At 35.4% G+C, this 24,180-nt stretch overlaps 3 protein-coding genes across 5 annotated transcripts; 2 read left to right on the plus strand and 1 right to left on the minus strand.

Moving 5' to 3' along the window:
* Window positions 1-1,646: 1,646 nt before the first annotated feature.
* Window positions 1,647-7,280, plus strand: LOC147412090 (tRNase Z TRZ3, mitochondrial-like). The gene is made up of 12 exons (XM_086456145.1): window positions 1,647-2,059; window positions 2,317-2,406; window positions 3,299-3,343; window positions 3,517-3,571; window positions 3,832-3,875; window positions 4,001-4,507; window positions 4,632-4,888; window positions 4,978-5,125; window positions 5,239-5,289; window positions 5,536-6,032; window positions 6,158-6,797; window positions 6,919-7,280. The coding sequence occupies exons 1-12, from the start codon at window positions 1,673-1,675 to the stop codon at window positions 7,225-7,227; spliced, it is 3,030 nt and encodes a 1,009-aa protein (XP_086312271.1). The 5' UTR covers window positions 1,647-1,672; the 3' UTR covers window positions 7,228-7,280.
* A 1,241-nt stretch (window positions 7,281-8,521) lies between these two features.
* Window positions 8,522-13,886, plus strand: LOC147412091 (protein MODIFIED TRANSPORT TO THE VACUOLE 1-like). Its single transcript, XM_086456158.1, has 6 exons — window positions 8,522-8,673; window positions 8,755-9,590; window positions 10,441-11,166; window positions 11,335-11,490; window positions 11,982-12,974; window positions 13,458-13,886. Exons 2-6 carry the CDS (start codon window positions 9,384-9,386, stop codon window positions 13,497-13,499), a joined length of 2,124 nt encoding a protein of 707 aa, XP_086312284.1. The 5' UTR covers window positions 8,522-8,673; window positions 8,755-9,383; the 3' UTR covers window positions 13,500-13,886.
* A 1,105-nt stretch (window positions 13,887-14,991) lies between these two features.
* On the minus strand, window positions 14,992-23,117 carry LOC147412092 (uncharacterized). Of its 3 annotated transcripts, none has more exons than XM_086456178.1 (6): window positions 22,910-23,117; window positions 22,677-22,774; window positions 18,365-18,473; window positions 16,796-16,884; window positions 16,538-16,635; window positions 14,992-15,400 (listed from the first exon to the last, which is right to left on the minus strand). In XM_086456178.1, the coding sequence occupies exons 3-6, from the start codon at window positions 18,372-18,374 to the stop codon at window positions 15,256-15,258; spliced, it is 342 nt and encodes a 113-aa protein (XP_086312304.1). In that variant the 5' UTR covers window positions 18,375-18,473; window positions 22,677-22,774; window positions 22,910-23,117; the 3' UTR covers window positions 14,992-15,255. The 3 variants fall into 3 exon arrangements, with proteins under 3 accessions (XP_086312304.1, XP_086312296.1, XP_086312313.1); XM_086456170.1 differs by having other exon boundaries at window positions 22,677-22,824; XM_086456187.1 differs by lacking the exons at window positions 22,677-22,774; window positions 22,910-23,117 and adding an exon at window positions 20,763-21,381.
* Window positions 23,118-24,180: the final 1,063 nt, after the last annotated feature.

Genomic DNA, 24,180 nt, shown 5'->3' on the forward strand with positions numbered 1-24,180 from the left:
TGATGAGCTCACTACAAACAAAGACCCTAAAAACAAGTGACCATGAGCAGAATATATAGATTGCCATGACTTAGCTCTGCTAGTTAGATTCAATCCAATATGTTAAGTGACTCATGAAACCTAAGTAGTTTTAAGTATAAAATCAAGTTATCGATCAATCAACTAACAAGGAAATGGAAGTTGATCTTGACACCCATAGTCACCAAGTCAGGTTTTGGGAATAAGTCAGCAAGGGAAAATTCAGAAATTTTTTTTTGACTAGTGCTAGTTCTATGTACTGGTCCTATGAAGTGGTGTTCTTAAATTATATCATTAAATCCCATTTTAAATCATAATAATATATCACCAAATCCCATATTAATATCATCCATACATACATAACAAAGTGACCGTAAGTACACAATATGTTTAAAGTTTATATCATTCAAAATATGTATTATAAAGAATTTTTTTTTTTGATGAGCATTAAAATTAGAGAGCTGCTATTGGCACCCCAAATTTTATTTATTACACCCCAATTTCTTAATTTCCACCTTGTTGAAGATCTGGTGGTAGTAAATTATTTATCACACCCCAATTAAAGGTTAAAACACACTCTTAATTACAAGGGTTGGGCTCAAATTATAATCTCAACATTACAAAACATTTTAACACTCTATTGAAACAATTTCAGCAGTTGTTAACAATTATGATTATGCTCATATAAAATCATAAACCCAAAAAATTAGAAATCTAACAAAAACAAAATGAGAAAGCTTCTATTCACACCCCAACTGTTACTTATTTTCAATCATTTTTATTTTCTTTATTTTTAATTGGGGTGGAATAAGTGAAAGTTGGGGGTTTCAATAGCTGCTCTCTAAAATCAAAGATATTATCTTCCACTTACACTGTAGATTCTTCTTCCTCAGCTAAATCTGAAATATCACCTTTGTAAGCTACCAACAAATCCTCAACATTATTTGTAAATCTCGAAATGAACTTATCCAAAAACTCCTCTTCAGGCAACCGAATCATTGTAAAAAACTTTACATTCTTCTTCCATAGCTTATTTGATTTCAGAATCTCGAGAAATTTTTACCGAGATTTAACCCTCTTCTCTATACTATGCATCAAGCATGGTTGATTAATCAACTCTGTTCGTTTCAACCCAATTGTGTTCATGAAGAAGAGAAGAAGAGGAGATGAGTGAGAGATCTATGTGTGTGTGTGTGTGTGTGTGAGAGAGAGAGAGAGAGAGAGAGAGAGAGAGTGATGTGTGAGGTAGAGAGAGCTGTGTGCGAGAGAGGAGTTTCTATCGACAACGTAGAAGAAGAGAAGGGTATTTCCGCCTTTTTCATTCGACCGTTTTTCGGTCATTGCATCTCCCGCAAACGCAGAAAAAAAAAGCTCATTCCATGAGCTTCTCAAAACTGCGGTTAGACACGGTTAAAAATTCGAAATGCAGATTTTAGAATCATTATCAAACACGCCAACCTGGAGGAAAAGTTGGATTTTTTATGCAAACGCACCAAAATCCGCGTTTAGAAGCGCAATCAATCGGCCCCGAAGTAAAATTTTCGGATAGGTAATGGTATGGTACTGATCCGGTACCGAACCGATCCGTGGCAGCCCTAGTTCAGCTTCAGCCATCGAATTTGAACTTTCGAAGCAAAGGAAGTCGTAAAAAACAATGCCACAAATTGGAAACATCAGACTTCTTCTTTTCTCCACCAATTGCTACTCTCCTCTTCTCCTCCCCTTCATTAAACCTTCTCTTCTCTCCTCCAAACCTAAAACCCATCAAAAACCTCTCTCTCTTCGTACAGTCTTCTTCTCTTCTTCGGCAGTAAGAAGAGAGCGAAACATTCCTTCTCCGCTTTGGAGGAGTAGACGCAACAGTACTCTGAGAGACAATAGGAGCAGAAAGGAGAAGGACGAACCAATGGAGAAGAGTGGTAGTGGGTCTGTTGAGTTCAATAAGAGGAGGGCAGAAGGGAGAGATAAGAGCGATACGCCTAAGACCTTGCAATTGAAGGTCCGGAAGCTTAATCCCATCAATACTATCTCTTATGTGCAGGTAAAAGGTTTTTTACATCTCTTGGGATTTCTGTAAATTTGGTTCTATGAATTGGGTTTCATTTTTTTTTGGTCTGGGGTTCTATAAAGGTTTTTTATTTTTAAGTTAATTTGCATAAATTTGTTACTTTTACTTAGTTTCTGAGATTTGATTTGTGGTGTAAATGAAAAAAAGAAGAAGACTAGAGTTGGGTTTGGAGATGGGGCGGGAGTTGACTGGGTCACTGATTTGCGTACTTGTTTGGTTCTGTTTTGCAGATTCTGGGGACTGGAATGGATACACAGGACACGTCTCCATCAGTTTTGTTGTTCTTCGACAAACAGAGATTTATATTTAATGCTGGAGAGGTAAGTTTTGGGATATGGGGTAAAAAGAATCTGAATTGCTTCATAACATTGGAAAAGATGAATATTTATCACTGTTGTTAAGTCCTGAATTTTTTCTATGCGTTTGTGTAAGAGTTATATTTCTTATTCCCCTGTAATCAATCTTGAACCTTATCAACAACTCGATTCGCTCCATGAGCTGGAAACCATATTTAATCAGGGTACACAGTGGAATAGCCACGGCATTGCAGGAAGAAAGAAAAATCTATAAAGAAAGAAAGTTGTTTGTTTGCTTGGGGTGGTGCTGTTGGTTATTTAGGGTGTTAGCTCCCTTGGTTGGTCACCTTAACTACTATGAGCTTTCCTTTTGAGCTTGTATTTGTTTTATTTCTTAGTTAAATCCTTTTTATACATCAAGGGGAAAAACAAAACTTCGTTGTCTCTACTTTTTTCTTGAAAGGTTGGTTGTCTCTACTTTGAATGTGAGAAAGAATAACACATTAAAATATCAAAGCTTTCCTTCCATGATGGTCAACCTTCATCTGAGTTCATTAATTTGTTTTTATTTGTTAAACTAAAAGAGAAGTAGGGAGGTCGAGAAAAGACTACCAAATATATAAGTGAAGTCAAGAATACAATATACACAAAACAATCACAGCCCCATCAACTTACTAGTCATCCTTTCATAGAAGTTCCCACCTGGACATAAACAGGGATCCCTACTCTGGAGCTATACAATGTTTGAAATGGGTTTTTCTATATAATGTTTTTTCCTTAATTGGACTCTGTTTTGCTTGTGTAACCCACTCCAAAAGAAAAAGAGAAAATAAAAAAATGCATGGCATAATTATATATATGAGACGTACTCTGGGTACTCTTGGTTCTATTCACGAATGGGTTGTTCTTGTTCTAGGGATTGCAACGGTTCTGTACTGAGCACAAGATAAAGTTATCAAAGGTATGAGATATCTATGAAGTTGACATCTTTAGATTTGTGATTGTCAATCCACTTTTATTATTATTATTATTATAATTATAATCATTTTTATGTTATTTTCCAAATTTATGACAAGAGTTCCTTTCACTATGGAAACACATCTTGTTGGTGTTTTCTGTTTTCTCTTGTTTCAGATTGATCACATATTCCTTTCTCGTGTCTGCTCAGAAACAGCTGGTGGACTTCCAGGTTAGTGCCTCTGAAGTTGGCCTTTTTGACATTGTATTTTTCTTGTGGGTCGACTAGTTGTGTTGCTTCTGGAAAAATCTAAAGTTGTACACTGTTGTTAAGAGGCTTAAGTAGACTTTGTTCGCACTTATATCAAGAACTGCATAACTTGAATTCATATAATTTCCCCAACTCTTTAACATTTTAGTTCATGTATGAACTGTCCATGCCAAAAGAGGATCTGGAGGGTCGCTTACTTGTTTGTTTACTATACCTCACAGGTCTTTTGTTGACTTTAGCTGGCATGGGAGAGGAAGGGATGTCTGTAAGTAACAAGTTGACTTTATGCATCTCTGATCTGGAGGAAAAAAATATTTGTGTGCTTTTTTATTTATTGTGCACTCTTCTATGATTGCAATATTGTAATGAGTGGTTCCTGTCGTTTTGAAGGTTAAAATATGGGGGTCCGCTGATCTCAACTATTTTGTTGATGCAATGCGGTTGTTCATCCCAAATGCTGCCATTATTCACACTCATAGCTTTGGCCCAACACCCAATTCTGAAGGAGCTTCCGTTTCCGGTCTGGGAAACTTTACAGACCCCATTGTCCTAATTGATGATGAGGTTGTCAAGATATCCGCAATTCTCCTGCGGCCAAATTTCTCTGGATTAAGTCAACTCATGGAGGACGATTTCTCCATGTTGGGTCCATGTGTGGGTTTAGAAGAGGACAAAGATCAGTTAGAGCCTCTTCTATCACATTCACAAAATCCAGATAGGAAAGATGAACCTGTTTTAAAACCTGGTGACATTTCCGTAATTTATGTTTGTGAATTATCTGAAATTAAGGGGAAGTTTGATCCAGCAAAAGCTCAGGCCCTTGGATTGAAACCAGGGCCTAAATATCGTGAACTACAACTTGGAAACTCAGTCATGTCGGATCATCAAAATACTATGGTGGGTTAAAAGAAAATTGTTATGACCTCACTTTAGTTTTTGGCTTATATCGTTGTGACCGAACGCTTCTTCTGTTTTATATTATGTGTTCTAAATATGTTCCTCTCTTTTTCTGGTTGCACAGATTCATCCGAGTGATGTACTTGGCCCCTCAATTCCTGGTCCTATCGTAATCCTTGTAGACTGCCCAACAGTATCTCATTTACAGGAGCTATTATCCATACAATCCCTGAATGGTTATTATGCAGATTCTGTGGATGGCCTTAAGTCTGTAAATTGTATAATTCACTTGAGTCCATCTTCTGTCACGATGACTGCCGATTACCAAAAGTGGATGAAAAGATTTGGTGGGGCTCAACACATCATGGCTGGACATGAAATGTGAGGTTTTATTCTTTTTTCTGAACATTTGATCAACCATCTCTGCTTGCTCGTGTTGGTTTTTTCACTTACCATTCATTTGTTTGCAGAATGAACATGGAAGTTCCGATTCTAAAAGCCAGTGCAAGAATTGCAGCACGACTTAATTACTTATCTCCTCAATTCTTTCCAGCTCCAGGTTTTTGGTCTCATCAGCACCTAAACAACTTCGCTCCAGATTCTATTGCTTTAAGCAAGGTTGGTTAGTTACGAATTCTCCTTTAGGAAGCAAATACCAAATTTATTGTGGCTGGGAGTTGGCCACTTTTTACATGTTCAGGGCAATTGAGCAGTTGATTTCTATTTTCCAGGATTCTGTTCCAAAGCTTAGTGAAAGCACTTCTGCTGAAAATCTCCTAAAGGTATAAAACAGTTGATTTCTACTTTCCCTAAGACTGGATTTGGAGTACCTTTCAGTATTCCATTAAATTTTTTTGTCAGTATTCTGTCAGGAAATTGAATGATTTTTTAGCCCTTTGCCAAGCAGTTTTGAATTGAAACATAGTCTTTATTGTCCTTGTTGTCTGTAATGTTTGTTTTATTATTGAATATTACCTCACCTTAACTTTATAACTAACAACAATATTTCTTTCAAACATGCATTATAGTTCCACTTGCGTCCTTACGCACAGCTTGGGTTGGACAGATCTGGGATTCCAAGTTTGTCTTCTCCCACAGAGATTGTCAATGAACTTGTATCAGAGATTCCTGAGATTGTAGATTCTGTACAAGAAGTTAATCAGCTATGGCATGGATCCACAGAAACTAAAAAGGTGATACTTCCTACTGACGAAGATATAGTAATGATTGAAGAGCCATGGATAAACGCGAACGATTGTATACGAAATATAAACTTGAGAAAGCAAGGTACAGGTTCATCTGAGGAGGGGATCCCATGTTTTGTAAATGAGGTTAAGCATGAATCAGCTCCTCCTAGTTGTTTGGAGAATATAACAAGAGAAGACATGGAGATAGTTCTTCTAGGGACGGGTTCTTCTCAGCCATCAAAATATCGCAATGTTAGTTCCATCTATGTTAATCTTTTCTCAAAAGGAAGTTTACTCTTAGATTGCGGTGAAGGAACCCTTGGCCAGCTGAAAAGAAGGTAATATCTTTCTTTCTAAATTGTGGCCTCTATGATACTGTTATTATACCTTTTTTCCTTTCTACAATATATGTATTCTTATCCCAGTTAATGGACTGCGATGGTGATTTATTTCTTGAAAACAGATTTGGTTTAAAGGGTGCCGACAATGCTGTGAAAGGATTAAGGTGTATTTGGATTTCTCATATTCATGCCGATCATCACACGGGTCTAGCAAGAATACTTGCTTTGCGATGCGAGTTGTTAAGAGGAATCTCTCATGAACCTTTGCTCGTTATTGGGCCAAGGCAGCTAAAAAGATTCTTGGATGCATACCAAAGACTCGAAGATCTTGATATGCAGTTCTTGGATTGTAGACATACAATGGAAGCTTCTTTGGCTACTTTTGAGGACACTCTCGAATCAAGTGGGAATAAGAGCGATGGGGTAGGGGTAATTACTCCAAATATTGAAACGAGTTTGTTTGCTAAAGGAAACCCCATGCAAAAATGTTGGAAGAGACCTGGTAGTCTAGTTGACATTGCTGCGAGTTTCAAAATCCTAAAGAACTTGAAGAAAGTGCTTGGAGAAGCTGGTTTGGAGGCTTTGATAAGCGTCCCTGTCATGCATTGTCCGCAAGCATTTGGTGTTGTTGTAAAGGCTGCAGAGAGAATCAATAGTGTTGGAAAAATGATACCGGGTTGGAAGCTTGTGTACTCTGGTGACACTAGGCCTTGTCCCGAACTGATAGACGCGTCTCATGGAGCAACAATTCTTATACATGAGGCAAGTTATCGCTAGATAAAAAATTTATGTTCTTGATCTTTTAATGTTGTAGTTATAATCTTGAAAATAGAACAGACCAATTTAGTGGTCAAAATTTCATTTGTGATTCTCATTGGTGCAGGCAACTTTCGAGGATGGCATGGTGGATGAGGCCATAGCAAGGAATCATAGCACAACAAGGGAAGCCATTGATGTGGGGGACTCTGCTGATGCATACCGCATCATTCTTACACATTTCAGCCAGAGGTACCCAAAAATCCCAGTTTTCGATGAGACCCACATGCACAAAACATGTATTGGTTTTGACTTGATGAGTGTTAACATAGCTGATTTACCCATGCTTCCAAAAATTCTACCCCACCTCAAACTCCTCTTTAGAAATGAGATGATAGTTGATGAATCTGACGATTTTGTAGATCCTGCTATTTGAGACAAAATTGTCTCATAATTATTTTTTTAAATCAAATTCTACGGTTTTTTTTTTTTTTTTTGGTCCATGTTAAGCGGTATCTTTACGGCTAACCTGTAACTCTTTCCATTAGTTATTGCCACATCAACTTTTGCTAATGCCACCCAATTCATATGTAAATCACAAAAGTTGGTGTGGCCTCTCCAAGCCAGGCTGTCTGATGGGCCAGCTTCCAAGTTTGAATCTGAAGGTTTATTAAAATTTATTTTCTTCTTTACAAGCAATAAACTTTTATGAGACACTATCATTTTGGGTAATATCTATCAACTTTAAAAGGTCTGAAATTCTTCAATCATCTATATATTATTTCATTATATAAAGGGTGGCATGGGTACTCATTCTCATTGAAAAGAATCATTTGGTACCATTTAGACCCAACTATAATAGAATATAGAATAAAGGGATCTGGGTTTTTGGTTCTAGTTAAATGGGCACCCCCATAGTTTGCGAGCCGGTTCAGGTTCAGGTTTTTGGACACTTGTATCGGGTATAGTTAGGTGTGTCAACGGGTCTGTTCTGGTTCGATTTCTAAAAAATTTAGAGCCAAAACCTTCATAATTTTCTTGATCTAGTTTTTAAAAATTCCTGTTTCGATTATAAAATTGGAAATGCCAAAGACCATGGTTACTCATTAGTTTCGATTTTTAATAAATGGATAAGTCAAAATAATCTAGAGTGATGGTATAATTCTATTTTTTTGTATGCATTTTTTTAATTATAAAATATGAAAAAATATATCATTTATAAATTATTATAAAAAGAATTATTTTAGGAACACAACATATCATCTATAAAGAGCATTGATAGCATAATTACAAATTATTCTAATTAATATTTTTTTCAAAAAATAAATTCATCTACTATACAAGTAATTAGCTTATAGAAAAAAATTGGACATTTTAAATTATAACATATAATTTATATGAAAATAAAAAAATATACTTAATATTTATTAGCTTCCAAAGTATCAAAAACCTTCTACCATTTATAATATGAAAAAAAAAAAAATTCCAAAGTATCCATCGAGTACCAGTAAGCTCCAGTTTCAATTTGGTTCGGTTCCTTTTAGATCAACTTGAATCGGATATTAAAATAACAATTTGGAATCGTGTTAAATGGACACCCACTGAGACCCTAGTACCATGGTTTTAAAACGCGTTCGAGACTGAGATGTATTGCTTGAGCCGTTGCAGTATCATCAAGTAATGAGATGGACAGACAAAGTATTAGGGTTTGACGTCATCTTGCGAGACAAGCGATACATATAGAAAATCTCGTCCGAGATTCTGTTTTCATCTCCAAACCATATCCTTTTACTCCTAAATCGATTTTTTTCCTCTTCTCAACCAAGTGAACCAGAGAACAAAGGGATTTGGTGAAAAACTTCACCTGCCTCTTATAAATGAAGTAATCTCTCTCTTTCTTTCGATCCATAGAATCATTTCAGAATGTTTTTCAGATTTTTTAAATGATTTAAAACCATTGCAGATGGAGATGAGATGACTCGTCCGAGACAACTCGATATCGGGAATGGACGAGACGAGACGCGAAAACGAGTTTTAAAAACATAATTAGTACACGCGTTAACTTTAACCTCCAGGGTCGGTGCGCTGTTCTGTGCGTATGCGATCGAAGTGGAGTTGTCTGCACCACCCAACTTGTCTGTCTCACATATTTTCTTCCCCAAATTCTCTTTGAATTTCGTCAGATATATATATAAATCATTGATCACGAAAACCCTAATTTCCTACATTTGGAAGATCCAATTCCCTCTTTTTATGCATCGATTTGAATTGTTTCATGTATCTAGGGACTAGGATCTCCTTGATCGTTTTTGGCTGAATGATCCTCGAACAATTGAAGAAGTTAGGGTTCAATTCTTCTCGATTGTTGGAGATTTTCAATTATTTCTTTTTTTTTCTTCTGATTCGTAGGGTGTTTTCGTGATCAAGAAATTTGATATTGTGTATTTGGATTATTTGATTGGGATCATTTGGGTTGCAAACTTGCAATTCAAGTTGCGCTCTAAGACTCTAGTTATCGATCACTTTGTTCCATAAATCCGTGTGATTGGACAAGGAGATCGAACGGCTTAGGTCCTTTTTTGGTTTAGCGAGATGGACCAGAGCAGAAGAGCTGTCGAGGCTTACTGGAGATCTCGGATGATCGAAGTAGCAACGATTGATGAAGATAAGGTCGCTCCTGTTTATAAGTTAGAGGAGATATGCGAGCTGCTTCGCTCTTCTCACGTCAGTATCGTGAAAGAGATTTCTGAATTTATCTTCAAAAGGCTTGATCATAAGAGCCCAATTGTCAAACAAAAGGTACGAAATCTCTTCGATACATATCATGGATTTATAATTTGTATCTTCTTTATGCAGATTCATTAGCTGTAAACAGATCTCTTTGAATTTATTGTGTAATAGTTCATGCAGTGACCGAAACTGAGATGGGTTTGTCAAAATCAGTCGTCTTTCCTCTTCCAAGGCCATAAAAATGAGATCTTGGAGGGTGGTACATTTAGTTTTTCAAAAGTAATTCGAGAGAAATAGAGAGTGAGAACTAGTTTTCCAAATTGAATTATAGTATATCATGACACATCATCGTTCTGAATGAAGCCTGTTCCTCCATTCAGTTTTGTCTAAATCTAAGGTTTCAATTATGTTGAGTGTCTTCAAATCAGTCCTTACTGCCTCAATCCACATCATAGTGACGAAGTTGTAATTCGGGAATAATTCAGCAAGAGAAAACTTTGGTAAAAGTTGGTAAAATGTCGATAAAATCGAGAAACCATTGTATAAATTAGAAAATAAATATAACTTTTTTACGTATAAAAATGTAAAAAAATATATATTTTATATATTAAATGATAAAATACACTTAAAAATAGTATAAAAAATACAAAAATAATGTGATCTTTTCAAAAAATTGTCAAATAAATCACAATTAATCTTTCTTTTTTTCTTTTGAAAAATCCGAGATATCTTTAAAAATTGGTATTTTTTGAAAAAAATCGTGATTTTTTTATTGAGAAAATTACATATTTTTGTCACTATGATCCACATACTTTTTGGTTTCTTTTTGCTCATTTAGAACCTTTAAACTTGCACTTACGTTCTAACCATAGCATAACAAATAATGGTACCCTTCTATCATTTTGTTCTTCGTGTGTAGACACTAAGGCTGATCAAATATGCGGTGGGGAAATCCGGGACTGAATTCAGGAGAGAAATGCAACGTCATTCAGCAGCGATTCGCCAATTGTTTCACTATAAAGGCCAGACTGATCCTTTAAAGGGGGATGCCCTTAATAAGGCCGTTCGTGAAACAGCTCACGAAGCAATATCGGCAATCTTTTCTTCAGAGGAAAACAAGTCATCGCAAATGGAAGATCTTAATAGAAGAATAGAAGGATTTGGTAATACGAACTTTGAGATGCGTACTGAAGATAAGAAATCGTTTCTTAGTGAAGTTGTTGGTCTTGGAAGTACTTCTATCAAACAGGGATTGAGTAGTTTCACTGCAGCTCACTCACTGCGGAAGAATGACAATGGGAGTTACAAAAGCCCAAATCTTAGAAGATCGTTAACAACAGAGATAGATAGATCAGATAGATTTGAAGGAGTTGAACATCTCAGTGAAACACGAGGCTCTTCCGGTGTCTCTAAGAATGTTGTTTCTGGAACTTGGGGACAGGATTCAAATGGGGGCTCAAGTTCAAGCAATGCTGGGAGTAAAAGTCGCGAGGAGAGGCTATTGGAGACCATTGTTACATCTGGTGGTGTGCGTCTTCAACCCACTCGTGATGCCATACAGGCTTTCCTGGTGGAGGCCTTAAAGCTGGATGCAGTGGCTTTGAGTCATGCCCTTGAGTCAAAGCTCCAATCTCACTTGTGGCAGGCATGATTGAATTACTGGTTAATTATTTATTTTCTCTTTATAATACCACAATTTGGCTTAGACCCATAGCTCATTTGGTTTGACACAGCAAAGAAACTTTGAGGTAGTGGGTTCAAGTCCAGCTTACGTGGGTTCTAAGGGATATTTGGGGTTAATTGCTGTCTTCAGGTCCGCATGAAGGCTGTCTGCATCCTCGAGTCCATTTTGAGGAAGAAGGATGATACACATTTTTCGATTGTAGCATCTTATTTTAGTGAAAACAAAGATACCGTGGTGAGATGTTCCGAATCTCCCCAAGCATCTCTTAGGGAGAAGGCTAACAAGGTATGCATTGTTATTCTGTAGTTGGACTTTATTAGATATATTTAGGTTTTGAGTTGTCTGGTTCACATTTATTTGGATAAGATTCTCGGTAGTTTCGCAATTGAAATGCTTGCAACCCAATTACCTTTTTGTTGCCCATTATCTATTAATAGACCCGTGCTAAATTCAGTATTCTTTACTCATGCTAACTTTACTCTCTAGTCTTTTATACGTCTGGTTTTGTATTTGTGGAGACCTATTTTTTGTTGAGGATTCTCAGGAAGGCAGTGTTATTGTACTGGAGGGCGTTGAAAATTTTCAATTTATTTTTATAAGGCCTTCTATTTTGGAAAATTACTCATTTGATGCTTACCTTCTGAAATAATTTTTTGTGTTGACTCACGGACTTATGTAAGATTCATGATACTCAGTATGTAATTCTTGCTTTTGGTTGGTAGGCTCATGGAGTTCAGCGGTTGTAACATAAATATTTGTGGGCTTTGAATGGACAGGTCTTAAGCCTCCTTGGTGGAGATCAAACTACTGGAGCAAAGAACCTTTCAGAAAAGCCGCCCAGTGCGAAAGCCGAGACAACAGCTGTAGTTCAGATACCCGACTTAATAGATACTGGTGATTCAGATGACTATAATGGGAGTGAAGATTCTATACACAAGCAAAGTGAGCCAAGTGTAACTAATTTGATGACTTCACCCACCCCTGTGATTGATGATCTGTTTGGAGATGACTTGATCACTGGCATAAGCACCAGTGGACTTAAAAATGAAGAAGACCCTTTTGCAGATGTCTCATTCCACACGTCTGAGGATAGAGAACATGTTGGGGACCTCTTTTCGGGCTTGACAGTCGATGGTAAGCAATCTGTCAATGAGACTCGTATGTCAGCAAATAAAAATGGGATCGAACTATTGGATATTTTTGGTCCCACTTCTGAACCTTCACAGGAATCAACTGACCATAAAAAAGACGTGCCTGATTTAATGGCTAGCCTGTCTATTAATGAAAAGGCCCCTGATGTCAACCTGCAAAGAGGCTTTCCTCAGGCAATCTCTGAAGGCACCACAGGTCTGACCACTCAACCAAGCCACCAGGTTTCAAATGATGGTTTGAATGGCATATTTAGTTCTCAAATGGTCGGGATGAACCCGAATGCGATGTTCCCTTTGGGATCTATGCATTACAACATTCCTCCTAACATCATGTACAACCAAGCTTTTGCTTCCCACCTTATCAATTATGGTGCGATGGGGAGTTTTCTTACCCAGCAGCAGCTCCTAGCAACAATGTCAAACTTCCAACCTATTGGAAATCTGAGTGCTCAAGTAAATGCTGGTCTTGGCCATGGCCATGTGGATGGTAGCAGCAGGGATGGAGGGTACTCTAGTACTCTCCCGGACATTTTCCATCCAAATATTCCCATTCAAACTCACAGTACAATGATGAACAGCTCAAAGAAAGAGGAGACAAAAGCTTTTGATTTTATATCGGTAAGATTGACTTTTATTACACCGGAATAGTGAGTACAGTTTCTTATTTCATTAATGTTCTCATGATGTTATTTTGATATTGAGGAAAAAGATTTGGGTTGAAGCTTTGTATTGTTTAAAAAATATATATATATATAATTTGACAAATCCATAATATTAGGTCCACTCAATGCAAGAATTTGTTTAGTTAAAAATAGTGTTATTCAGAACATGAGGGGTAAGCTAGGCGATAGGGGGTCATTCAGATGAGTCGATTTGAGTTACCCAAATGACAAGGATTCCAACACCAGGGTCTCTTGGGGTGCTTGCCATGTAAGTGTGTTGAAAAGGTGGATGTTGATGGTGGCATTGAAATGTCCATGTTATGTTGGATATGGATTACCACCACACTGTAAACCTCAAAAATGGAAAATCCTTGCATCTTCCTTAAAAAATATGTTGGTAAATATTATATATCATGTTCACACACAATTTGTTTTGCAGGATCATTTGTCTGCGGCTCGTGATCCAAGGAAGGTGGCTTAGTGCTTGACAATGAAGGACTTTTTACTACTTCGTGAGGGTTGTTTATTGGGAGAGAGTGCAGATTGAAGAATGTCAGTTTTTCTCTCTAGAAAGGCTTCATATTCTTTTGCAATAATTTTAACTGGTCTTGGTGTCTCAACTATACTGTAAAGTCGAATCCTACTGAGCCCCAGTTTTACCTTTGACTGTTTTTCGTTTTCATTTAAAAAAGATGTAGATCACATAAGCAGAAACTAAAGACAAAGCTGGGGTAGCTCAGCAGAATTTGTTTTGTTTATATTACTAGCCCTTGTAGCGTGGAATAACTTGGCTGTAGTTGTTGAACTGGAGCAGGGTTGAGGATGGTTGTTTGTTAGATGTATATATTTTGAGCTGCTTTATCAAGTAATTGGACTGGGGAGTGCGGTGAGCTTCAAGGATGCTTTTGAACGATTGAGCTGGCTAACCAAGCATCCAAGTTCACCCTGAACATTTGTTTGTGTTTTAGACATGGTAGGATTGTAACCTACTTATCGTCAATCCCATCGCAAATCAAACAGATGGGATTTGCATCATTTTTGGGTGTTTAGGTCAAGCTAGGGCTTCAGCAAAATCTTTTGAATATTAATAGGTTCTGACACTAGAGGTTATGGAATAGTGGCCTGGGTTATGTTAGAAATAATGTGAGTTGAAATTATTGCCATATAATAGGTCATATTTTGGCTAAATGGTGGATTGGAAGCTTAGAAAATCCTTACTATTCTTGAATTGAAAAGAATTTTCAATAGAAATTTCCTTCTAGGGAAAATTTTCCAACAAGAATTCACAGTGTCCATGCATGGTCTTCAGGTATCCAAAGAGCAGCTCTGAAAGTGATTGTTTTTTGCATATTCTTATCTGATGATAAACACACAATCCCTGATTGCGCCACACCACAGCTTGTCATGGTCAAGGTATAAAATCTCATTTCAATGTTCAAACAAGCTTGGGTCAATCAAAATGTTTATTTTTGGTCTGTCCAAAATCAAAATATTTCACCGAAACATTCTCAACAGCAGCAGAGAACTTAGAACGTGGTTATAACCACTGTTCTACTTCCGAGTTAGTATTTTGTAGTCTTTGCCTTGGGCCCATGATTGGCATCTTCAATGGGGCGTATGGTTGGTACTTAGGCTCTTGAAGTGGCTAGATGTCAACAGTTGGTTCTTTCCACCTGAAACTAGGATAGCCATTCATGGCAGTAATAATGCCGGGCTTCCATCTGCAGTCTTGAGATCTTCATGCATTTTTGTCCTCTGGACCTAGACAAGAATGTCAGTTTCTCTCTTTAGCAAGACTTCTCATTCTTCCAATAATGTTGATTACAGCATTATTGAAAGGCAAACTAAGTATTTGAATGGCAAAATAGGATTACAGCCCCAGTTAAAAAGAATATACAAGTTCAACAAAAAACGAAAAAAGAGTAAATATGAGCTCATTTTCAACAGACAACTTCTCTTTGGACAAAATTGAATGGAGGAGCAGTTTAGACAAAAATTAAATTGGATGATGATGGATTCTCACAATATCTATTCCACTCATCCATAAACTTCATGGGAGCCAGTAAAGATGCCGTCATTTACATTGGACTTTCATGGACCTACCTCAATTGCTTCTAGCACAACTCAAATAAATGTTAAAAGTAAACCCTATAATGTATCATTCGTAACCTCATGACATAAATTTTAATTAAGAACTTCCAGAATTCATCATATGCCGTGGACAAGCTCTTCAAACTTCAGGTAGATATGACGGTCTTACTCTGTAAACCGAGTGAGGGAGTAGCTCCACTGTCAGTTTTCTCATTCTTCTCTTTGGAAGCTTCCATGTCATATTCCTTTTTGAATCCAAGCTCTGACATATCTTGCTTTGCCATCAAGTTCCTGGAGATCCAAAAGAAATAATCATTGAACATCAAATAGCTTTACAACTATAATAATAAGATTTGGTAGAGTAGAGGATTGTTGACACCAAAATTTTAAATTCCACAAAATACCCTCATATTACACTTAAAACAAACTATTATCAAGGTCTTTTCCCTCAAAATGAATAAAATTACAAGAGACCATAACCAGATTAGTTTTTTTTTTTTTTTAATTAAATTACAAAAATATATTTTTATGATTTTTTTTTTTTTTGGAAGCTATCCTTCTATTATGTTACCCCCTTCAATATTATAGTGAGATAAGGATTTAATAAAATCCTATATTTTTTTTAATACATCTATATCTGCACATGCTACCTATTAGTTAATTTTGACAAGAGATGGTTCTCTACTGACAAAAAAATAAAACTAAAACATAAGAAGATATGAAAGGATGACTTAGATAAACAAATATTTAGAACCATATAACATAAAACAAAACCACCTTTGTCTTTTCTTTCTTTTTTTTCTTTTATATTTTTTGGTCCACCTTTCCAGAGTTCGAAGGTCTTCAATTTGTGAACTTTATCATTATTTGGGATTTTACAATCATGGGATGTGCTTATCAAAGAAAAACTCACAGGATGATTAATATTTGCACCAATTTTTCTTTTCATTAAGGAAAGTGGCATTGTTAGTACCTCCATTCTTTCTTCTCTTTTTTTTTTTTTTTTTCATCTGTATTTTAATATAATTGATGGAAAAAAATTGGTAAAAGGAATACAATTCTTACGTATTTAAACCCAATTATATTGCCCATACTTGGATATAGGAGGTGTGATATCTTACATGACCTCAAACTTGAGATTTTAAAAATGCAAACTCCATGACTACTTCATGCAAAAGATATTCTAAGCTTAAATTTATAGCTAAAACACTTGAAAAATTAGAATGAATATGGTAATCATGATGATATATAAGTATGTTGATGTTAATAACAACATATGTGAGATCTACATCACCCGCAAATATTGCATTAACATTTATGACTTAAATAGAAAAATATTGTAAGAATCAATACAACATGTGAGGGGAAGCAAGAACGAATTTTAAGTTCTCATGATAAGATTAAAGTGGAGAAAACCAAAGAACTTACTTCTCCATTCGGCATTCTAGGTACTTCTTTGTAAACTGTCTACATATTTCAGATTGAAAGCCAGATGTTTTGAGACAGTTGATGTATTCTTTCTTCTCCTGAGAAAAATCAACACATAGAATAACTTATATGAAGATGAATTTTAAAATGTGAGATCACCAATTAACAGTTGCATCATGACCTTTAGAAAGTTAATGTCTTTAGAGAAAGAAATATAAGAAATTTAATGTTTTAGTGAAACCTTTGAAGTAATACTACCAAGTCACATTCATGCATGTGATCCAAAGGGAATATCCCTTTTTCCGGAGGTACGGGTCTTAGTCCTCTATTCCCACCAAATGCACCACCTGCCAAAATCACAAAATTCGTTCACAAAGCAGGCAAAGAACAAAATGTAATTGAATAATCTTATCCATCCGAAAAGGCTTTTTTATTTTTATTTATTTTAAATATTGATTTTCCTGATATGTGACCACATATGTTATTGTGTGATCGTGCATTGACACAGCGTAGCATATGCAATTTGATAATATTGGCGGAGGTCACTAAGATCTTGTCATATGGATGGGGCTTATTTCAAGTAATTGCGCAGGATCCATTTCTAGCTGCATGCCTTTTTCCTATTTTTGGTGTCCAGATCGCTGAAAGGGAAGGCCTTTTAAAGCGATAAGAATGGCTGAGTATGGGCCTGGGATGGTTCACAGCCTTCTTGGATCAGAATTCACTATAAACACCGCGATAGTCGTGAGAATGAAAGGGGCAGTAACAAGGGATTGAATGAACTTAGCACATTTCAGTCTCATGCTTTAACCTAGTCTCTAGTTGATGTTAATTATACACACATATATAATAGAACAAAAGAGAGTCTGAGACTCATTGAGATCTTGAAACAAGGTCAATGTGCCACTCAAATTATTATAATTTATCGTAGTTGTTTTTTTTTTTTTTTGGCTTATTGTGGGTATCCCCACCCTTCGGGTGAGACTAACCCCATGGTCACATGCACCACCCCTTGGAAAGTCCTACATGCAACTGATTGAGTTGAGGGTCAACCGGACCTGGAGGGTGGCCCCAAGGAATCCATGAACGAGACCGAGTCACCTCGGACGAGTTTTCCAATACGTTTCAGTCATCTCGTTCAACAAGGAGAAAAATGAACCATGATTTTAAATCTTGATATGATTGACATGTCTATCCGTCTCGTAGATGGACGATACCAAGACGTATCAGTCTCAGATGAGATTTAAAACCATGAGTTTTGAACACTTCACTTACCCTTCACAAGGAGCTTATCAACTATGAGCTTATCATAATCGTTCATGTTTTACCTTTTTAAATCGACGCTAAAGAACAAATTGGAAATCACAGAAATCTAAATTTCATACAAGTAATGTAGATTTAATTGTACTCCAATTTGTTTAGGTACCACTAATGCTAAAAGTTCAAAACCCTAATACTTTGTGCAATCTAAAGAATACTTGATCGCTGCGCCACCTCAAATTATAATTTATAATAGTTTTATCTATCTTCTTAAATCGACGCTAAAGAACAAAATGAAAATCACAGAAATCCAAATTTCATACAAAGTCATGTTGATTTAATTGAACACCAATTCGTTTCTGTGGCACTAATGCTAAAGCTCAAAACCCTAATCCTTCATGAAATTTAAAGAATACCTGACGCATTTCATGAGAAAGAGAACTCTTCTCAAACTGTGATTCCATCCCAATTAAACTTCAATTTATCATAAAAACCTCAGAAATCATTCTCGAAAAAATAAACATAGTGATTAACCATTAATAAGTGATAGATAGATAGAGGACATACCTGCGCTCATTTTCCCAGTTTCTCTTCACGAATTTGTGATTCTGTTTTTCTGAGGAAACCTAAAATCTAGACCGTAGATTCTGCTCCTTGGAAGTGCTCCTTGAAGAAGCTGGAGAAATATTGTGGGTCAGATATGTTCTTGCGAATAAAATCTTTGATAGAATAATGTTTAGGTTTCAAAACTCATCCGAGACCGAGACATATCGTCCGAGTTCACTCGGTATCTGGGCTGAACGATACAGATGCACAAGTCACTTTTTTTACTGAGATTTAATACCTAACATTCAATTTTTTTATTTTTTGAATGTATCGGAAAACTCGTCCGGAGATGACTTGGTATCGAGCCTGGACGAGACGAGACGCGAAACCGAGTTTTAGAACCACCATTTGTTTAAGTGACCTCACGTTGGAACCTCATATCACATTTCTTGACGTGAAAGTGTATGGGAACCACATCGAGATACGAGTGAAAAAGCATCAATGATTATCTCGATGAAAAGCATTTATGATTCCTATCCACTTTCACGTCAAGCATGACTCTATTTGGTATGGTGTGATTTTTTTATGAGTCATGATAATCTGACTATCCCACGTGACACACTCAATCAACTCTCCTGACATGACAAGTTAGGGAACCATAGATCTGTATATCTCGGGATACACAATTTCCTTGGGATACACATTTTATGGGGAAGTGCAATTTCGTATCCCAAGGCTTACAAATCTATGATTCCCGAACTTGTCACATCAAGAGAGTCAATTGAGTGTGCCACGTGAGATAGTCAGATTATCACGATTTTTTTTTTTTTTTTAATTCTAAAATCACTTAGGGCCCATGTGGATACAGGAGTTAGAAGTACTTATAACATAAGTACTCTCAGAAGTATTTTTTGAAGTATTGTCTGAAGTAGCTAGATACGTGTTATACGTTTGGAAGTAGGATCTGAGAAGTACTTCTCACAAAGTTGTATTTGGAAACTATTTTGGATTATGTTAAAATGATCAGAATGCCCTTATATATAATAATTATTTTTTTTTAACATTATAACTCAGCAACTTATGCTCAAAAAAAGTAATAGTTGCTGTTTTTATTCAATAAAAACATTATAACACCATTTTAAACTCAAAATATACTTATTCTTTTTTTTTATTATTTTAAATTGGACATAACCTCCCCTAAATATTGGACATATGAAAAATAAAACCTATATAAAAACATGATAGTTATCATATAATAAAACTTGTATTATCATACATTAAATCACACCAACATATGTAAAATGAAAAGAAAACATTCATCAACAAAATATACATGTGCTCGTCATACCAATAAACAAGGATGTTCATATAGTAGAAACATACTGAATTTACCCAAAAATATAAATTATTCAGTAAATAGTAATTTATAAAACACCAGATAATTCATCTCTTCATATTGTTAGAGCAAAGTTGACACTCATACCCCGACTTATTCTCAAACCTTGACTTGGTGAATATGCTGACACTTAACCACATATGCACTTAGAAAATTATATTAGTAGACATTTTTAGCCCAATTAGAACTTAGGCAAAACTTAACAAAATCTCAACAAGAAGATACCCAGAGCACCAAGAACAATCATTGGGGGCGTAGAATTGACAACTTTAGGGAAGCAAACCAAACAGATCCTTCGTTTCTATTCAATCCGGAGAAGAATACATCAGAGAAATCACTATCAGAAAAAAATAATAATAATAATAAAATAATAAATAAATAAAAGATCCCTTTCTTCTATGGATATAAATATGAAAAGCAAATAAAAGAGAATAAATTGAAAAGATTACTTGAATTCAACCCAAATTCACCAGGCTAAAAGGGTAGAAACACAGCATTTCTTTCCTTTGGTTATAAAACAAACAACGATTACAGAAAAGGCAGTAAACCCATTTGGCTGTTCAACATTTTTTTTTGTTTTTTGGAGCAATTTTACATGTGGGGCCCTTTAACTTTTCACCACAAAAAAGCACAAAACACTTCCTTGTAAGAATCTAATAAAAGGAGAACAAATAAATAATAAAAAATAAATTGAACCATCTTCAATCTTACATTCTATGTTTATGATCCTTTAAGACTTTATTTTCTACATTATTCTTTCATTCAGATATTAGAGAGAAATTTGTTAAAAAAATTTATAAAATTCAGAACATCCCACAAAAGAAAATCCAACTTACAACATCTAAGAATAACTATTAGGTATGATGATTTCCAAAAATCCAGCCTACTTTCCAGAAAATCAAAAAAAGAAAAGAAAAAAAGAACCAATTTCAGAAACTATTGAGATGGGCATGTTGTAAGAGTGATGATATTCTGAAATAAATAAATAAATTGATTTTCCAGACAACCCAAAGGAGAATCTACCTTTCTCCCTCGAATCAAAGAAGTGGAACCTGGAAAGAATCACTATTTGCTACAATTTCTGACGAGAGTTCCGTTGAGGGTTTCAAAGATCATATATTTAGGGAGAACTCGCAGCCGTAGTAGCCTGAAGGAGAAGACATTGTCGGAGGGAGAGAGATCTACTTTCAAGGGTTCTGTTGAGGTTCTGTCGACGTTCCAAACGAGAGACTCCTCTCTTTGTTTCTATCGAAATTTATTTTTGTTGACGTTTGTTTCTGTCAATGTTTGCTTCTGTGAGACTCCTCTCTCTATTTCTATTTTGTGTGGTTAGGGTAAAAAAAATAAAGGGCCCGTGTGGATACAGTAGCCAGAAGTACTTTTTGAAATATTGTCTGGAGTAAGTGTATAACTGTTGTGTTTGGATGTAGGTTCTAAGAAGTACTGTTAGAATACGTTTGACAGAGTTTGGTGTTTGGGAACTATTATGAATTTTGTTAAAATGACAAGAATGCCCTTATATGTAACAATTACTATTTTTAACATTATAACTCAACAACTTATGCTCCAAAAAAGTAATAGTTACTATTTTTATTCAATAAACATTATAACATCATTTTAAACTCAAAATATACTACTTTTAAAAAAAAAAATTTCGACAAAACCTCCTCTAAATATTGGACATATGAAAAATAAAACGTGTATAAAAACATGACACTTATATTTTGAGAAGCAAAAAATAAATAAAGAACATAACTTCGTAGAAGCAAAAATAGAGTCATACTGAAACACTATTAATATCATTAATGAGGAAAAAACATCTTATCCTTCAAAGAGTATCCAACAAGAAGACTTAATCATGTGTTAGGAGTAACTATGAAAGCATAGTATACGGATCAATTCATCCAACTATTACCTCGAAGACAATATTTACTAATCAAGCAGTATGATAGTTAATGCCACCAGTCAAGCATACCCTAATAGTCGTTACAGATATTATGTCTATGACACATATATCAAAATGCAGCGAAGCATCTATACAAATGCATCCAATGCATGGGTTTAGGAATCAAGAAAAAATAGTGATTTTGACACAATGAATTAACAATAAAATTATTTCACATATAGGGAGTAAATATTGTCTCAATTTGAAAACAAGTATTTTGGATAGGAAAAAACAATCATAGTGTTAAGTACTTCTATTTTTATTTGAAGATTTAGATACTGGAATGGGAACAAAAGAGTGATTTTGACACATTGAATTAACAAGAAAATAACCAACACAATCTATTTTGAAAATTAAAGAAAAATACGAAGTTAAACCTTTCTAATGGTGTATTTAGGCAAAAACAACCTATTTGGCATTTATAATAGTATTTCCCCATGCTCAATAGTATCAACTTTAGCTTATGGTTGAATCCAAAAGTGTTCATGGCAAGGGATTCAGGTCAGATGTGCTAAAAATTTAAGATATTCAAATTAATAAAAAAAAAACTCTCATTGATTCTACTATGGGTATCCACTATCCAAGAAGTCAGATTTTGACTTTTAAAACATCTACTTCAAGATGGAACTAATCTCTGTTTTTTTCTAGTTGAACCAAAAAGAATTGAACCATTTTGAAGGTCCAAATCCTAGTTCTAAGGTCCAATATTCTGGGCTCCACCATCATCAAACAAGGTTTTAAAAGTTCATACCATAGATGATCTTGTTTGACCATGTTTTTTAGATTTCCAAAATGCCCTAAGCATACATTTATACTCATGCGAATGGAAAATACCATTTAATAAGATTTTATCTTTTTATTTAATTGAGAGGAAAATGACCTTAGAAAAGTAAACGAACTAAAATTAAAGATATTCAAATTTCCCTTTTTGTTAGAGATGTTCAGACCATTATCAATCAAAACGATCAAAATAGGGTTTCGATAAAACTTACTGAGAGGAATTCGTGTTCGATCTTGGAGGTGGGAGATTTTGATCTGTGTTGAGATGTTCAGACCCTTGATAATGGTGCAAAAATGATCAGATTTCAATCTGTGAGACAGAGGTAAACGATCGATTCCATCAGCAGAGAGGAGTTCGTGCTGGAGAAATATGAAAAGAAATGAGAGAGCGATAGCGATGAAGATGGAGAAGGATTTCAGAAATGGGGGTTTCAAAAAAACTTACCAATTTTTAGACTTTGATTTCGATCAGTGTTGGAGATGTTGTCGAGCTTTTGCAGATGAGATTGAGAGGACTACGTGCTAGAAATGGAGGAGAGGGAAAATTAGAAAAGACTTTACGCTCTGTTTGGATTGAGAGAAGCGGAGAGAAGAGAAACTCATTAAGAGAGAGAAGAGGAGAGGAGATGACTTGTCATCTTCTAGTCCACATCTCTAGGTTTCTGAAATCAGATTAAATTTATTTGTTTACTTGATGTGTAAGTAGTAATAGTTGGTCTGTTAATATTACTCATCTTTGAAAATTTTGAAAATAATAAATGTAAATCTGGATTGTAAAACTTCTTTCTCTTCCCTTTCTACCTCGTCTCTCCACTTTTGGAGAAAATCAAATTTGACATTTTTTCCCTTCTCTTATATCTATTTTTTTCTTTTCTTTCCTCATATAACAATCCAAATAGGAGAAAAGAAGAAAAATTTGCATATTTTATCTTCTCTTCTCTCGATCCAAACAGATTGTTAGGGTTTGAACAAAATGTAAAAGAATAAGGGAGTATTTGTGATTTTTTTTAGGGGCATACTTGAAAACAAACATAAAAATTGACATGAATTTAGTGTTCACTGCAAAAACAAATTTGAGAAGTATCTGTTGAGGTATTTCTCTCAAAAGTATCATTTTAACTCTCCACAAAAGTTATTTATCCAAGCACTTCTTAATCCAGATATAAGCGTAAGTGCTTCTGGCTCCCCGTAAGAGTCAGAAGCACTTGGAGAAGTCAATGCAAATAGGCCCCAAATAAAGAGTGTTTACTTTTTGGGTAATTTTAGAACCACACAAAAAAATTTGACAGAAAAATGACTCTCAGCAAAAACAAAATTGAGAAGTACCAATTTCGATACTTCTCATAAAAGTACTATTTTGACTCTTAAAATATTACTCTTTTAAAGTATTGGATGTCCAAACGATAAAGTAAGTGCTCTGACTCCTCACCAGAGCCAGACGCACTTAGAGAAGGCAATCCAAGTAGGCCTTTGGATTTTGGGTCAAATTGAAGTCCTTTTATGCATCTAGTGTCAAATTCAACTAAAATGACATGGATGCTTTGCAACAATGCTATCGATGTAGTTTTTTTTAATGTTCTGGCCATTCAAGACAATTATATAGTTAATATGGCATAAATAAGAAATTAGTGGGTATTCTAGTCATTTAGAGGCATATTTGAGGGTTACCGGTACACGTCCGTATACGACCTTATGTCATCCACATGTATTCAGTCG

The sequence above is a fragment of the Akebia trifoliata genome, chromosome 1, assembly GCF_017979445.1.
Source record: "Akebia trifoliata isolate Shusen 1 chromosome 1, ASM1797944v1, whole genome shotgun sequence".
Taxonomy (NCBI): Eukaryota; Viridiplantae; Streptophyta; class Magnoliopsida; order Ranunculales; family Lardizabalaceae; genus Akebia; species Akebia trifoliata.